This window comes from Lipotes vexillifer, unplaced genomic scaffold (assembly GCF_000442215.2).
Source record: "Lipotes vexillifer unplaced genomic scaffold, Lipotes_vexillifer_v1.1 scaffold49, whole genome shotgun sequence".
In the NCBI taxonomy this organism is placed as follows: Eukaryota; Metazoa; Chordata; class Mammalia; order Artiodactyla; family Lipotidae; genus Lipotes; species Lipotes vexillifer.
In genome coordinates, this window is record NW_006790551.1 from 5864669 (window position 1) to 5881848 (window position 17180).

Here is a 17180-nt window from a genome sequence, read left to right on the forward strand (position 1 = left end):
ATATTCTTCCTTACCCACAGGACCCTACCTATACTATATGGTCCATCTTGTGCTTAAATGTCTTAAAAAAGATAAATTAAAAAAGATAAATAATAGAGCCCTCCCTTTAGTACAAACTTCAGGCTGTCCTTTTTAAAATATCTTGCTCTGTACACTATTATCCAACATAATTTTAACTTCCTTACTTGTGTTTTCCTCTTACACTAGACTATAAAGCTCCTTAAAGAGTAAGGTACTGGGTTTCCCTGGTGGCGCAGGGGTGGAGAGTCTGCCTGCCAATGCAGGGGACACGGGTTCGTGCCCCGGTCCGGGAAGATCCCACATGCCGCGGAGCGGCTGGGCCCATGAGCCATGGCCGCTTAGCCTGCGCGTCCGGAGCCTGTGCTCCGCAACGCGAGAGGCCATAACAGTGAGAGGCCCGCAGACCACAAAAGAGTAAGGTACTAAAGAGGAGTTTTCACATATTATTAGCCTTTGCAGGAAAAACATAATAAACAACATAAATTGAAAAAGTCACCCTTATGTAACAATAAAACAATATCCACTGCTTTAGTTCAAGATCTTATTTCAGATGGACCAAATATTTTACTTCAGATGGTTTTTTATCTGATTCTGCTCAGGCTGCCAACAGTTACATTATTCACAGATACGGTACTTTCTTCTATGGCTATATATCATAGGTTAGATGGAAGTTAATGTGGTTCTCAAAATAATTTCAACAATGTCTTTCTGCCAGCTCCGTTTACAGTTTTAAAAAGTCAAGCATATAAATATCAGAAACAATAGGTAAGGAAGTTAGTTTCTCCTCACTGCATCAATTCTTCATGGAAATTTCCCTTAACATAGCACAAAATAACCAACAAAAGTTTAAAAACCACATAACGAGCAACACTGCCACCTTCTTTCAACGGTTTATTTTTATTGGCATTTGTGCTTCCGCAGTTATCTTGCCTTCAGAAAGAATAAGCTAGCACGTAGTTTTTAAGAACCAAGCATTTTTTTTCAATCATCTAGATTTCCTTACTATAATCCACCAAAATCCAATAGTAACTCTGTCATGAAACCTCAATTAGACGATCCACACCTTAGAGAGTCAGAAATCTTTAGTTCTGTGACACTGCCATCACTTTGACCTAAGAAGCACTCCAAAGCAAAAGTAATTTTGTTAACGTTTATTTTTCCAGCAAATCTGCGATTTATGGATTGTTATGCCACCACTAGCCCTACTGTTTTGGGTCACATCTGCATGCCACTTAGGGTAGGCATACTAACAAAATACTATTATCTAATCAAACTGTGACGTTCTGTCATAAAGATGCAGTCAAAAGCCAAAACAGCATGGTTGTTTCATTGATACACTTCATAGTAAGGATAATCGTTAACCATTTACAAGCTGGCATCTAAACTTAGGTGCTTACTTACAAAACGCGCAGTTAAAACCTGCATTTGGGGTGAGTTTTTATAACTTTTGACTCATTCCTGAAATTACCCAACAGTGAAAATTAACCTCCTCAGAAAACAAGTACATTTCAGAGACTAATGTTACTAAAGCAGAACTATGCTGTTATGGTATATTTTTTGCTCTTGTTAATCAGGAATATTTAAATAATTCTGAAAATCAAATATTTGTTTTCAAAAGCAGAAAACTGCTATTCCTTTATATTAAAAGGTTGCTGAAAAAAATTAGCAAAGCATAGCCATAATTTGAAATACATATAAATAAAAAATGTTTCCTGAAAATAAAAGTAAATTAACAGCTGAAAAATTCTTCAGGATATGCAATCTTCTATTCTATGGAAAATTACTAACAAACTCCTCAATTATGCTCCACTTTGATTTACTACAGGTGCATTCCTTACCTTTTGGAAAGGAATAAATAAAATAACGAAGTCTCAGAAGTCAAGCAGAAAAACATTACACTGATTTAAAAGAGTTTGTTTATTACGCAATCACCCAGTTTTAATTCTTGACTACCAACTCTTTTGTGCTTTATTAGTACAGACAACTAATTTTTATGAGACTATCTTAAAGCACTCTGAATCAAAGATGAGCTTTATTTGGTATAGATATGGCAAGGCATTTTACTGAATTCTTTGCTTTGAAAATTGGTGATCTGTAATGGGAAAATTCTAGAAGTTGCAACTGTTAAGTGCCTAAGTGGACCTGGTAGAAATTGTGGCAGACACACATTTTCTGAAGAAAGGAGGCAGCTGCTACTCCACCCCACACTTGTAGAAGGAGGGTCTAGTGAGAGAGTTTTTATGTGAAGATTGTCAACATGTAAAACAATGTGTGGGCCAGGACCTCCCTGACGGTCAAGTGGTTAAGACTCCACGCTTCCGCTGCAGGGGGCACGGGTTTGGTCCCTGGTCAGGGCCTCCCCCCCAAAAAACTTTGTATGGGCCACACTGGGTAAGCCATGAGTTACTTAACTATGTGTATTTAAGGCGGGGGCGGCACGGGAATCACAATTTTGTCACCAATTAGACAAAAGCAAGCACTTAAAACAGTAAAAATAGACCTTGAGGTAACTGGAAACAACCCTGACTAGTTTTTTCATTAGGATCTGAATCACAGACACATCTCAAATTGTTAAACTAAATATCCCCCCTCTATGTGATTTACAATCAGAACTGCTGAATAAACACTTGCTAAACCAACCCGCCCACTGGCTAGCTTTTTTTCCCAAGGGCATTTCTTCTTTTAGAATTATAAATATCTACTTACTGACCATTATCTCACCTAGTACATTACTGCCAGTTATGTTGAGATTAAAATACCAAAAGGGGGAAGAAAGCAGAAAATTCAGTAACACACACACACCCCTCAGAATAGAAATCCTTAGGTGCCTTCCAAGTAAAAAAAAAATGTTAAGTATTGTTCAAGATACAGTCTTACCCCAGGATGTTTTACTGTGCTCTAATTCTGTGAAACTCTTAGATAGTATCCATAATTCTGAATATTCAATTATCCAGCACATACAGTTTCTTATCTACCCAGGATAGAAAGGAATTTTGCTGTATTCAAAATATCACTTCCTAAGGACTTCCCTGACGGTGCAGTGCTTAAGACTCCACACTCCCAATGCGGGAGGCGCGGGTTCAATCCCTGGTCAGGGAACTAAGATCCCACACGCCTCATGGCATGGCCAAAATAAAATAAAACAAAATATCACTACCTACCTAAAAATATTCAAATTTTACATGAAACTGAAGTTCTATAAAAACTCAAATATCAAAATAATACAATTAAGCTAGATTTTAGGCAGCTACAATAAGAGAGTAAGATCTTGGAGTAATATCATGGTACAGCCAGAAAACTAATGGGCTATAAGTCAGGAAGCTCTGTGACAATACTTTACATTGCTATGAAAGAAAATTAGAATGGAAGAGATATTTGATAGGTCATAGAAAAGCTATACATACTCTAGAACCTGAACACAGGGACAGACACAGTATACTCAACTAATGACCAATTGTTTCTCTCAAAAGCAGTGCAACAACTATGGCATATCTCAAATAAAATTACAATGTAATAAAATAAAGCTAAAGGCTTAATTAAAAATTACTAACTACATCAATGCTGGATTTTCATTAAAAGCAAAAACTTAATTCTCAGTACTTACAGGTCCCATAATTGTGGCTTGCCAATGAAACACTAGAAAAAGAAAACACTCTTGTTATTATCTAAAAATACACAACCTTTTTTGAAACTAACCATAAAAATCAACTAGAAAATTACTTACTATCATCCCCAACTGGACCTGCAGAACATTGTGCTGGAGGGTCACGGGCCAAATCACTAAGTTCCTACACCAAGACAGAAAATGCTGGATCATGTAACCATAATAGAAAAACACAAGCAAGTAAAGACAGTCGTCTGCTTCCAGTTATTTTTACACCATTCATTAAGGGACGTATAATCACAAATGACATCAACAATACATTCTATTAGGAAAGAAAACATAAGTAACCCTAGTCCAGTTTTTGGGACACACTAGGCAGTTATTTTATGGACACATACCAAGACAATCATCTCGGCTAGGGGTTCATAAAAGCACACACACACATCACTATGAAGTTTTACTGCAGGCATACACCTTGTTTTCCCATGCTTCACGGATACGCGGTGGGGGTGGGGGTGGAGGTGGGGTTTGTTTTGTTAAAACAAATGGAAGGTCTGTGGCTACCTGTGCCATCTTCCTAACAGCACCTGCTCACTTTGTGTCTTTGTATCCTATTTTGACAATTCCTGTAATATTTCAAACCCTCTACCTGTAAAGAAAGATTACAACTTGCTGAATCCAGATGATTAGTGTTTTTTAGTAATAAAATATTTTTAAATTAAGGTACATTTTTTAAGACAATGTTATTGCACACTTAACAGACTACAGTAGTGTAAACGTTAACTTTTATATGCACTGGGAAAACAAAAAATATGTGACTTGCTTTATTGTGTGATATTCGCTTTATTTGGGTGGTCTGGAACCAAACCCTCAATATCTTTGAGGTGTGCCTGTACATGAACAAAAGCTGTCCTCTTACAAAATGAAAAAGTTGTAATCAGACACTTTCCTAGGTTAAGAACTTAGGGCAGTTATCAACATTCATGTTATTTGCTGAGCTTTCAGACCATCTCAGAGGCTCTGTCTTAAATACTCTGCATTTTCTGAACCACACTACCCAGTGACCACATTTTCTCCTTAAAAAATCTCTCATGGGGCTAGGTAAGTACCCCTTTTGGTTTGATCTCCTTATCCCTCAATTCAACCTTGTCTTTTACTCAACATTGAGTATATCTCTGGAAAAACCTACCTCTCCAGGTAGAAAAGCACTGTGCTTTTTTTGCTAAGAAGCAAAACAAGCAGTATTCACAATTCCATTTGACCTTATATTTCCAACATTAAGTGTAATTTAGCCCTTCCATGACTTGTGCATAACCCATATGGATAATCTAGTAAGAAAACAGAGTTGCTTTTTTTACAAGTTTAAAAAAACTAATGATACAGCTTTATCTCTATATACCTATATATAAATTCCTACAGTACAGGGATTTATAGACCTTTGAGATAATGGACTCCTAAGAAAAAGGTGGGGAATACACTGCAGGAAGACAGAGCAAATATTTGCCTTTACCATGGGCAAAATAATGCACTTCAGAAAACAGCCAATTGTTCAGGAATATCAGTCTAGATTCACTCCATTAAAAAAAAAAGATCAATGCAGAAGAATTGTCCTTGAGGGGTAATCATTTTGCAATACACATATATCAAATTATTATGTTGCACATCTATTACATTATATCTCAAAAATAAAACTGGGACAAAGGAGTGCCTTGATATACACTTTGCCAACTTTGCTTCTGAATCTCAAACTATGACTGCTTATAAGGTTATCAAGGCAGCCAGGGAATCCCAGGAGTCACAATCTTAAGATGACTGGAAGATCAGATCAGACTTTTATGCTTGCCCATGTAAACATACCTCATTTGTTCAACATATTTAATGAAAGGGAGAAAATTCATTCCAAATACTTAGATTCTGATCAGTACTAATTACAGAAGCTCTTATCCCAGAGTTAAGCAACTAGTTAAAAGAAACTGAAACTATGTACAGCTTTAGCTTAGAACTGAATCAGTTGAGTAAAAAAAATATACTGGCAGCTTGAACTAATCTATCCAAATGACTTTTTCATAGGCCAGATCAACTCTCATAAAGCATTTATTTGCATGCCATGATCAGCCACTTTATTATAATGGCAAGCTACTTCAATACCATCTCAAGGTATATACTTTATTGCAGATAAGGATTGAGCATAGTCTAACTGATATGAAGAGAACTTTTTTCCATGTTCCAAAACTTATTTAACAAGTTCTGTTGTTTAAATGATCCACCAAAAAAAGATAAACCAGAAGCTAACTTATGCAGGCTAACTTCCTCTGCCGGAACATAAAAGGGTCCAAAGAAGTCTATTTTAAGATTAAAAACTTACCTGTTCCAAACCACCATCTCCCCTTTCCTACACAACAATAAAGATGTGAATTTTCAAAAATGCTACTAAAACCAAACACAACTTGCGCATACAATTCAAATGCTCAAATACAGCATCATGAAATGAGGACAATGAATATGCACCTCCCTCAATATGGATCATCAGTCTGGATCACTTTTAATCCAATTTAGACCCACTATTTCCTAGGCTTATTTCCGCATCTCTAATACACAATAGAAATGCCTGCTGTTACAGAACTTTTGAAAGAATGAATAAGATAAAGTACTTCAGCACACTATCTGGCATGTAATGTATTAGGTGCTCAGCAAGCGGAACACCCACCTTGAAGGCAAGATTTCCTAGACAGGCACTCAAATCACTTGTTTACTAAACAAAAGCAAAACTGCTTTATAAATAGGCTACTTATTATAGCCTTAGCTTATTTAAATCTTTTGCCTATGGGATGAATTTTTATGCTTAGCTGTTTATAACATACTCTTCTAGCAATTATATGGCTCATGTTATGATATACATTAATAATACAAGGTCAGCAATTCGAGGGCTATTTGTGGATAGGGTTTTAAAGAAACCATGTTATTGAGTTGTATGAAATTACTAATATTTGACCATTTCTGAACTGCAATTTCATGTGGTTCTATCTAAAACTGTCTGGTAAGCATGTGAACTCAAATATTACTAAAATGAGTTTCTTACACGGATCTACCCCAAATTTATGTACTTTTCTGTACTTACTTTTACATATGTCAATGATAAGAAAAATATCTAGCATTTTTAAATTAAAAAGTAATTTAATGATGGGTGGCCTAACAAAATACCCAAGTGATGTTGAAACAACTTCATAAAGTTCAGGAATCTATAAAGCTGACCTAGAATATATCAACATCCTACTTCGAAGTTGCACATTGTATGAAAAATCTAAGAAAACATTTTTTAACGAGTCTTCCTGCACATGGACATCTCTGAATCACTCAGCCTCTATATGCTGACATTTTCACTCCTTTACAGTGAATGTATAATTTCAGAGAGCACTGAATTTAAGCCCTTCACTCCCATAACTTCAGGCTCTTATTCCCCTCAGATAATTTCTAAATGCCTTATTTTCCAAGTTCTCCATGATTAAGACACCTCTTAAGTAATACTCAAAGATCTAATATTCGGCCAAGTATGTACCAAAATCGACTTTAAAGTCAACATAAAAAAAAGACCTAAAGTAATTTTAAGAATCAAAATATCTTTTAAATCATATACCAGCACTTACCTCAAAGATGCCAACTAATTCTCACGACATTATTATGTCCATAGCAGAAGCAAGTAGATATAAGAATATCTTAGCAGTGAAAATATATGAGAAAAAGCATAATAAGTCATCTCAGATGCTCTTCCATGTGCCACTGTCTACTCAAACCCTCTTCTCCTACTTTCCTGGAAATGCTTTTCTCATACTCCACAGGTATGACTGTAGTGTTGGGGTGACTGTCAGCCACCATTAACCAACTACTCAGAAAGGGTAATCATAGAATTTTGTTCCATCTATTCCTACCCACGATTTTCAAACTGAAGCTGGAAAGGACACTTTTTCCTTCTCTAATCAGGAGCTGTAAGGATGTGACCCAGAGCTACTGGCAGGCATATGCCCTGAAATTACATGGTGAGCCCAAAGAAAAAGAGGCCACATTGCGCAGCAGATAAAGAACTAACTTGGCATACAGATACACAATTTCAGTTCCTGAGGTTGTAGCTTGCTCTAATTCCTACAGTTACTGCTTTGATTGTTAACCACCCCAGTTTTCTTCAAGGGGCGGGGGCAGCAAACACAGAGTAAAGAGAGATCCACTCTAAGCAGAGTGCCACCTGGGCCCCATTACCAATTATACACATTTTATCCCACGAAATGTGTTGCTTTAATCTTGCTGTAAAACATGTAAGAACTATAAATGAAGCAAAGTCTCAAAAGGAAACTAGAGGAAGCAGGGAGAAATCATGTAGCTTACCTAGTAAAAAGTTAAACTTTCAATAATAGGAACTGAAGATTAACTTAAATCCATTTCTAAAATAAAAAGTGTAATATCAGCTCAAGTTTCACCCAACAAAGCATTTATTCATTTATATGAAGACTACCTTTTTTGGTGTCAAGCATGTTAGGTCTGAAAATACCAAGATAGAACGTGAATGCCTCCCCCAATAGACTGAGCTAAAAAAAGCACAGACATAATACAAAACCAAAAAATTATATTTCAAACAACCTGAGTGCTTAAAGTAAAGGCATTCAACTGCTTTGTGAATCCTGAAAAGGTTATCACTAAGCTTGCCTGGGCTTAAAACAGTGACATTTGAACTGGGTCTTGATGGAAGGATAAGCATTCAAGGTAGAGAAACTAATTCAAAACCAGGGGTGTGAAAGAAAACAGGCTGTAAAAACTTGCTTGTAGTTTGGTATACCAGAGACACAACAGGGTACCGGTAAGGGAGTAGCAGATGTGGCTAAAAAGGTTAACCAGGGCTGGATCTTTTGAGAGTCTTGAATATTATGGCAAAGACTATTCCATAGCCAATGGGAAGTCACTGATTTTTAAGCAGGAATAGTTTTTAAGTAGGAGTAAGACAAATGAGATTTGGATTTTTTGATGTACTAGCAGTAGTACACTAGGAGTGATTGACTTTTTAAATTATTAATCCTAAAAGCAGCCATGTATCTGTGTACCTAGCTTGATATTTAAGCTTAACATTTTTACTATACCTCTTTCAGATTTTAAGTTTTGCAGATATAATAGAAGATCTCTCATGTACTCCCCAGATGCCCTTCCCCTTCCCTGACAGGAGGTTAAGACTATCCTAAATTTGGTTTCTGCCATTTCTCCACCTTTTCATACACTACTACACATGTATATAGCATTGTTTGTGACAAGGTCAAGAACTTCTAAGAACCTGATGAACTACTGACCCTCTATCCCCCAAAAACACATGCCCACACAAAATTTTACTTAATTTATGGGATATCAAAGACCCTCCTTACCCTCCAAATTGTAGGAATACCTACTACAAAGGATGTATGAGTAGATAACTACATTAGGAAACTACAGCAGTAATTCAGGTGAGAGAACATAAACTAAGTCACTGGGGATAAAAAATATCTTAAAACACTGATCACTTTACCCTTACAACCACCTTATGGAAATAGGTCTCATCTCCATTTTACATTAGTGCCCCCCCGCCCCCCGCCGCCCACCTTAAGAGGGGAAAGGAAAGACTGAGTTCAAATACAGGACATGCTGCGCTTCAGGATGGGTAGGAAAGCAAAGTAGTGTATCTACTAGATAACCTGAAAAATAGGTCCAGGATACATTTAAGACTGCCAAAAAACCACCAAAGTTAGACACTTCTCTGCCATGGTGTACTCTTTTGGGGAAATATTCTCCTTTCGGGATCATCTTTCTCTGAATTGCTTCTCCTGAAACCTCCTGAACACCTGGCTAGTGTGAGAATCCAGGCCTTCTCCCACTGGGAAATACGTTTCTCCCTTCCCTTTAAAAGCCTAAATAGACCGATAGGAAAAAGGAGTCAATCAAATTTCTCTTACAGGCAACCAACAGGTATAGCTTAAGCCAGTGAGTGTTCTCATCTGGAGGTACATGATTAAACATTAATGAGTCTGACCATTCATTATGTGGGACTCAAAACAAAGCCTACAGTTTGTTTTGAGGAAGATCTTTGCTTCTATCACCATGGGACACAGTATCTTTGACAATTGACTGTTGGAGATAAAACATGAAAAGGCTGAGAGAGACACTGGCCAAGAACAGAAGTCTAAACATACTGCTAAATATTTGGTTTTTGTTTCTCTAGTCTCTCTACATCTTTCTCACTCGATATGAAATGACCAACCACAGACTACAAAGAACAGGAAACCAAGGTATTGAACAGATTAGAGGCTCTGAGAGATGTTAGGGAAGTATAAGAAATGGTCACTGCCTCCAAAAGGCTTATAAATTGGAAATACAAGAACTATTTATGAATAACTATAGAGCAGCCATATGAGTAGATGAGCCTCTAGTAAGATTTAAAACCTCCGGTAACTATTATTTACACATTCTGCTAAACATTCTTTCAATGACAGCCACTACTTATACATTAAATCAACATAACCAAACTCAGCATTTATGAAAACAAAATTTGTTTAATCAATTCTGCTACTGAAGTGTAACTCCCTGTATAACCTTTTCTAGTTTGTCCAGTTCCATCACTCTCCCAAGGGCTGGCCAAAATTTAACCCAGATGACTACTGTGGTAAGGTCAAATACAGTAGTTAATTACGATATTAAGCACAATAATTACCACAATGTTCCACAATGTTATCCCAATCTCTGCCATCCATCTTGCATCATCACACAAAGTCATAATAATAGCAGTACGGATACATTTCCTATCATCACTTTTGGGAAAACTTGAAGTCCATCCCATTACTGCAAGTTATTTTCTTGTATTTTATTCAAGAGTCCATTTCTTTCAAAACTTTTACTTGACTTCAAGATTTGTATGAGCATGGGAATCAACACTATGAAGACAGCGCTTGGGACTTCCCTGGTGGCAGAGTGGTTAAGAATCTGCCTGCAATGCAGGGGACATGGGTTTGATCCCTGGTCCGGGAATATTCCACATGCCACAGAACAACTGAGTCCACGTGCCACAACTACTGAAGCCCACGTGTCCTAGAGCCCGTGCTCCACAACAAGAGAAGCCACTGCAAGGAGAAGTCCGTGCACTGCAATGAAGAGTAGCCCCCGCTCGCTGCAACTAGAGAAAGCCCGCGTACAGCAATGAAGACCCAACACAGCGCCGCCGCCCCCCCCCAAAAAAGGACAGCCCTTGCCTCTTAAACCTATACTGAGCAACATAAAATACTACCTTGGGAGGTGGATGAGATGAGGGCATGAGGTAGGAAGGAGAGTAAGTGCCTTTAAGAAATTCTGAAATAAGAATCACCCTCAAAGAACCTTTATGACCTAGCAATATAAAAGTATATATCTTGACCAGTGATAGAGGTCAAAATGCAATATTAATTACCCAATGAGGCGGACAATAATTGCTCTAGTTCTTATAAAGATCAAGTTTGCTATGAAGTAAACAAAAAGTTTTTAAACTTCAATGTTGTGAAATTTATTTTACATACCGCATGTGGATACAAATAGCAAGGAAGGAAACAAGTATCTCAGAAATGCATGGTTACCGGAAGTCATTTCAAAAGAAGGAAGCTTGTCAAAAAGATTTTGGGATCTGAACAATTTCATATGTGGACTTAAGAATGGGAAGGAATAGTCCCCTTAAAAATCATTTTAGTTTGGAATTTGTGATTTCTTCTAAGAAATCCTGAAAGTTTCTTTTACATTAAAGATTAAGTGCTGCATACCATGTCTCATTACATCACTGACAAGAAATTAACTTCCTGTTTAGCTATAATTATGAGACAAGTATGCCTGTTCATTCAGACAAGGTACAAAGAATAGCTTGAATGAATAATACTATAATTTTCTTTCTTTAGATCACCATTAAAAATAAGTCACTTCAGATTACTCAAAGCTGTTCTTTTGTAAGCAGTATCTCTAAATGGGCAATGACAGAGAGCCAAATTTAGTTCCTAAGCTTTGATCCATGAAAGCAAATAAGGCATTTTATAGATATGAAAAACAAAAATTAACAGCAGTCCAGTGGTTGAAGACATTCAATTATACATTAGCCAGGAAACTGTAACAAGGCTAGGATTAATGTGAGGTATTCCATCCTGAAAATGAACAAGTAACCAAGAAGTAGTGAATCACAACTAAGACCCAAAAGGTTAAATACAACAAATTTAACTAAGAAAAGCTGGTTGGAGGTCTCTGAATGATACATTATGTACAAAGCATAGTTGGAGATAAAAATCCGATGTTTGGGCAAAGTATAAAATACTCATTTGAACTTTTCCCCTCCCCACGTAATAGGACCCGAGGGTACCATTTTGAGACTAAATCTCATCTAACAACATAGACTGGCAAATAATATACTCACTAAACATACCCATTTTTCATTACACTATACAATTTTGAAATAAGATCATTGTTATGGTAGCAAAACTAGCTGAAGAGCACAAAATTTCCAGTGAAATAAAAATCATTTAATTTTGTTAACGCTAATTTGTCTTGGAAAGGGAATCAAAGTAGTTATAAAATAAAAAACACACTAAACAGTGAAAAAAATATATATAATTATATATATATAATATCGTACAGGAAAGGCATTTAAATAAACCTATCTTTAATAATGGGTGAATCTGACATTGGAATAACATTCCCCTTATTTTAAACAAATGCTTCTCTTACTTGATTTATAATAATTTTGAAAAGCTGTATAGAGTGACAAATACCAATTTATGTGTTTACATGCTCGTTTCCTTCACTCAAAGAAGACATCCTCATGGGTAGTAACAGGCTTCCCTATATTTTGTCCCCTGAGACTAGACTACTGTGCCAAACAGTAAGACCTCAATAAGTATTGATTAAATGATTATCCCTTATGTCTGAGGTTCTTAACCAGAGGGAGGCTTCAGAATCACCTAGGGGACATTTCAAAATTATGCCTGTTCCCAGAGAAATGGTTCAGTAAGTCTGGCAAGACCTCATGTACCTATATTCTTTTAAAAGCTGTTAAACATTCTGATATATAAATGTAACCCATGTCAAAACCCACATACACCAAAATCTAGTAGAATGTAAAAGCTAATCTAGGATTTGAGAATTCAATCTGAAACAATTTAATCTCAATACTAGGAATTTGGTGTCTTCTTTAATAAAGGGATTATAGTGAAATGCTTTGGAAAATCCTCAAGAATTGACTGTTATCTTATATAACAAAGGACACCTGAACAGCACAAGTTAACATACAATATGATGACAGAGATAACCAGTGATAGTTTTTCCCCAGTGTTAGCAAGAGTATTCAACTTTCCACTTGTATGATAACTACTAGAATTAACATTGACGGTGATCATGATGAAACCAAAGCATAGTGTCAACATCACCCTTATTCAAATAAAAAACTGAGGTCATTACATGATCAGCATTTCTCAGTCAACAAACGCCCTACAAACTAAGTTAGCTGGCTAAAGACAAGCCTTAAGACATGATGCATACAGCCTATAGGCTTACTGGAAAGAAGTTTATGATGCCCCTAGTGATTAGTCAGCACATAGTAGTTCCCTTAGTCCTTGAAAATACTAACCAAAAAGAAATTCACTCCTATTTTCAAAACTTATGTTAGCTAAAATCTAAACTCACAAATTAGCTATAACCTAAGAATAAAGTTCAATCCCAATTATTTAAATGTGAAGTGGGAGGAGAGCGCTTATTTCAGGAAGCAAGATTAAATTTAGGAATTGAAATTGTTCAAAATAGCAGACAGCATGGAGTTTAAGAGCTTGAGTTCTTGAGGTAGACTATCGGATTTGAATCTCAGTCCCTTACCAGCCATCTGACCATAGACAAGTAACTCACTCTATACCTGTTTCCTCACATATAAAATGGAATGGTAAGAGCATCCATCTCATATGGTTGTTGTGAGAATTAAATATGTAGATACTCATAAAGGGCTTAGAAACAGTGTTCAATACAGAGCAGATGCTAAGTCTAGCTGTTAGGAGAATGATGCATTCAAAAGAAAACTTTTAAAATACCAAACCCCTAAAAAGATGACATGACAATGTAGTGGTTAAGAGCACACACTGCAGAGCCCAAATTGCCTAGGTCCTAATCCCAACTCTGCCATGATATGAGGACCCTTATTTTTAAACCTCTCTGTGCCTTAGGTTTCTAATTTTAGAATGGAGATAATAATTATACCTACTTCCTTGGGGTGTCATAAGAGTTAATACAAGTGCTTCAAACAGTTCTGACACACTGCAAACACTCAAAGCATGAGCTATTCTTTCAGGCTTGGTTTATATTACATTTTATGTAAAGTTCTCTTTAAAGTTCCCCCAAATACATTCACTGTGGTCATTGTTTGATGAGAGTAGTAAAACTGCCTCTGGCTCCCAAACATCACCAACCAACTAGGGAGTTCACATATTTTATTCTTGTTGACAGACTTATAAGACCACAGCTTGTCCAAATAAAGAATACAAGGGGGAAAAAAAAGAATAGGGCTGTTTGATAAGGCTGCTTGGTCTAAGAAATAGTCAAAAAAACTACAACATAAGCTTTAGAAAGAAAACAAATTTAAAAGCTTAATCAAATGAACTGCTATTGATTAAAAATATTCCAACAATAAGCATTCCAATAAAATGATCAGTGAGGAATAGAAGTATCTTAACATTCAGAATCTGGGGGGCTGCAGACAAGAATAAATTAAAAATAAAAGAGAGGTGCCTAAAATAAAGAGCATCTCCCATCAGAGCTGTCCACTTGCTAAAACTGTTTGAATCTGGGACTTTTTTTTTTTTTTTTTTTTTTAAGTCTGACCATGTGATTCTGACAGTGACAGCTGAAGACCAAACCACATGCACAACAAAACTTTTCTACAGGTTGAATCAAAAATGTCCCACATCAACACTGTTTTTTTCCAGTTTGGAAAGTGTTATATTAAGTTTCTGTATTACACAGATCTTCAAAGTATTTACAAAAGGAGACAATCTGGTATTGATGAAGAGTACTAGACTTGAAAAGTTCTTTAATAAAAGCTCTTGAAAATTAAAGTTGCAGTAATAAATTGAGTGCCTTGTGCTAGGGGTCTGTTCAAAGCCACACATTAACTTATTTAATCCTTAAAAAAAATCCTGGACTCTAAATAAAATTTGTTTTGCTCACTGCTGCAACCCTAGTGTCTGGTACACACGAAACACTCAATTATTTATAGCTCATACACAACAAATATTCATTTTATAGAGGCACACAGGTAAATTTGCCCAGCCCTAGAATTCGAACTGGAGCATTTATGCTCCGAAGTTCACACTCCTAACCATTATACTGCCTCTCTAGAGCTTTTAAATCATTAAAGTGGTGTCACAGCAGCTGGGTATCACCTGTAAAAGAAAAAAAATCAATGAGACCTTCCTTTAAAGTGTTCTGTTCCACGTGCATAAAAATCTATGGATTTGAAATTATTCCACATCTTAGTGGCCCGAATTAATTCCTATAGATAAAAGGTTCTGATTTGTACTGAATACTATGTTCAACTATATTGCAAAATATAACTATGCTTCTCCAGTGTGTTGCTGGCCTTCAAAGTGGTCATAGAAAGAGATGTTTAATAATCCTTTGTACTTTAATCCTTAACTCCTAAACTCCTCTCTTTTTCCATGGTCTCAAAAATACAAAGACTAAAGTTTGTATTTCACATAAGCCCACAGAGACAATGCAATGATGGCCTAAATCAAAATTTACCATTTCAACATCAATACTTTGAATCTAAACTTTCATCATTCATAAGATACCAGTTTTGCCAAATAAGTTCCAAAGTCACACATTAAATAAATGTAAAATTAAGCAGCATCAGGTCTATTTTTAGTAAAGCCAAGTCCTTGCCATTCCGTCCATGTAAACTCTGTTTAAAAAGCAACCTATCAAAACCAAAGTTTGTAATCCACAACCTCCTCTATTTCCTAGTATTAGTAAGGCTGAATTTATTCCATGGCATTTTTTTCAAGTTAGCTGTAAATACTCCACCCTCCTCGATTGTGCAAGAACCAAACACATCACACACAAGTTACAAAAAAGGGAAATACAGTCTGAGAGTCTGAATATAGATAAGTCTTGAGCAGGAGATCTTAGGGCAGTGTACAACCTGATGTAAAAGTTAACATTTAACAAAGAATATTATTTCATATTATTACGAAAGGAGATGCCGGAAAGAGCCTGAACCACTTAAAGCAGCCGCCATCTTAAAATGCGGGATAGAAGTTAGAGCAAGAAAATGAGACTAAACCACCAGAGGTGGAGGTTCCGCTCACCCACCGAGCCTCGAAAAACCCTATTTTTTCCAACATGGATCCACAGTGTACCATCAAACCTCGTTCTAAGTAGCTTAACAATTTCCCCGGAGGCTGCTATGAAACGGACTGAAGCAGACATAGGTACACCTACCCTCCTCTCGCTGCCACCACACTCTCCCCCCCCGCCCCCGCCAAAGCAAAACGGAGCTTCCAGAAGGGCTTTCCATCAGTTCCCGGCGCGCCTCTGATGAACAGTTTCGGGTGAAAAGCCGCAACTACAAAACACAGAAAGCGGCAACACTGTGTCAGCCCACCTCCTCCCAGCCCCACTTACTCCTGTGCAAGTTGCCCAGAGTCGAGCAGTTCCTGGCCAGGCCCATTCACTACTCTTCAGCTGGTGAGACTTCTACCCCGACCCCTTAATCACGTTCGGGACCCGCCGCATTTCTTAGGTCTTCTCTTCTCTGAGCTTCCCCCGTCTCTTCTTCCAGAAGGCCCGGAGCCTTGATCTTACAACTAAAATAAGTTTCCAAGCCCCGAGAATAGGAAGCGCCATGACATTTGCGGGAGCGTCTCCCGGCAATTCCGAAAAGGGACTAAACTCTTCTCGAAGAATCGAGGCGCCTGCAATCACAGTGCACTCTCCCTCATCGCTAATTTGCACCGATTCCAATGAGACACGCTCAAGATAACACCTCACTTGCCCCAAGTGCTCTGTTCCCGAGTTTTCCCCCTCCTTTCTTCTTAAAGTACAGCCGCGTTCCCCATCCCCCAATGCACGAAGTGACCCAAGGAAGAGTCTTTCAGAAATTATACCCCCCCCATGCCAAGGCTCTCCCTCCCGGCTGGGCCTTCATTTCCTCTCACGCCCTCATTCCCTCCGCCCCATGGGTTACCTTATTAATCCGTTTCAGCGCCATAGTCTGTGCTTTTCGTCTGGCTCCTCACTATCTCGGTGTGTGTTCAAAGTTCCGGCCCAAACTCTTGATTATCCCGGCGGCTGGGAAGGATTGTCTCTTGGTCTCACACCGGCTCTGCCAGACACAGGCGCCTTTTGCAAAAACGGAGCAGATCAGCACTCGCACAGGCCCCGCAGAAACCCTGACGAGTCCAAGTCCCTCAAAAACGGTCGCGATCCGGGGTGGGTGGGGCGGCAGAGCCACCGACAGCCTCTAAGCCGAACTTCGGCCCGAAGAGGGGGCGAGGGTGCC

The 17180-nt window shown here is 37.7% G+C and overlaps 1 protein-coding gene across 4 annotated transcripts in view; it reads right to left on the bottom strand.

Moving 5' to 3' along the window:
• UBE2D3 (ubiquitin conjugating enzyme E2 D3) overlaps positions 1-17180 on the bottom strand; it is a 28170-nt gene that overhangs the window by 9818 nt on the left and 1172 nt on the right. For 2 of the 4 annotated variants that reach the window (XM_007463817.1, XM_007463816.1), the window contains exons 2-4: positions 16866-17020; positions 3746-3809; positions 3626-3657 (exon numbers count right to left, since the gene is read on the bottom strand). In XM_007463817.1, the coding sequence (XP_007463879.1) occupies positions 3626-3657; positions 3746-3809; positions 16866-16889 (120 nt within the window). In that variant the 5' untranslated portion in view covers positions 16890-17020. Of the gene's footprint in view, positions 1-3625; positions 3658-3745; positions 3810-10225; positions 10250-16865; positions 17021-17180 lie in introns of those variants that run through there. The other 2 variants (XM_007463818.1, XM_007463819.1) reach the window with 1 other exon arrangement.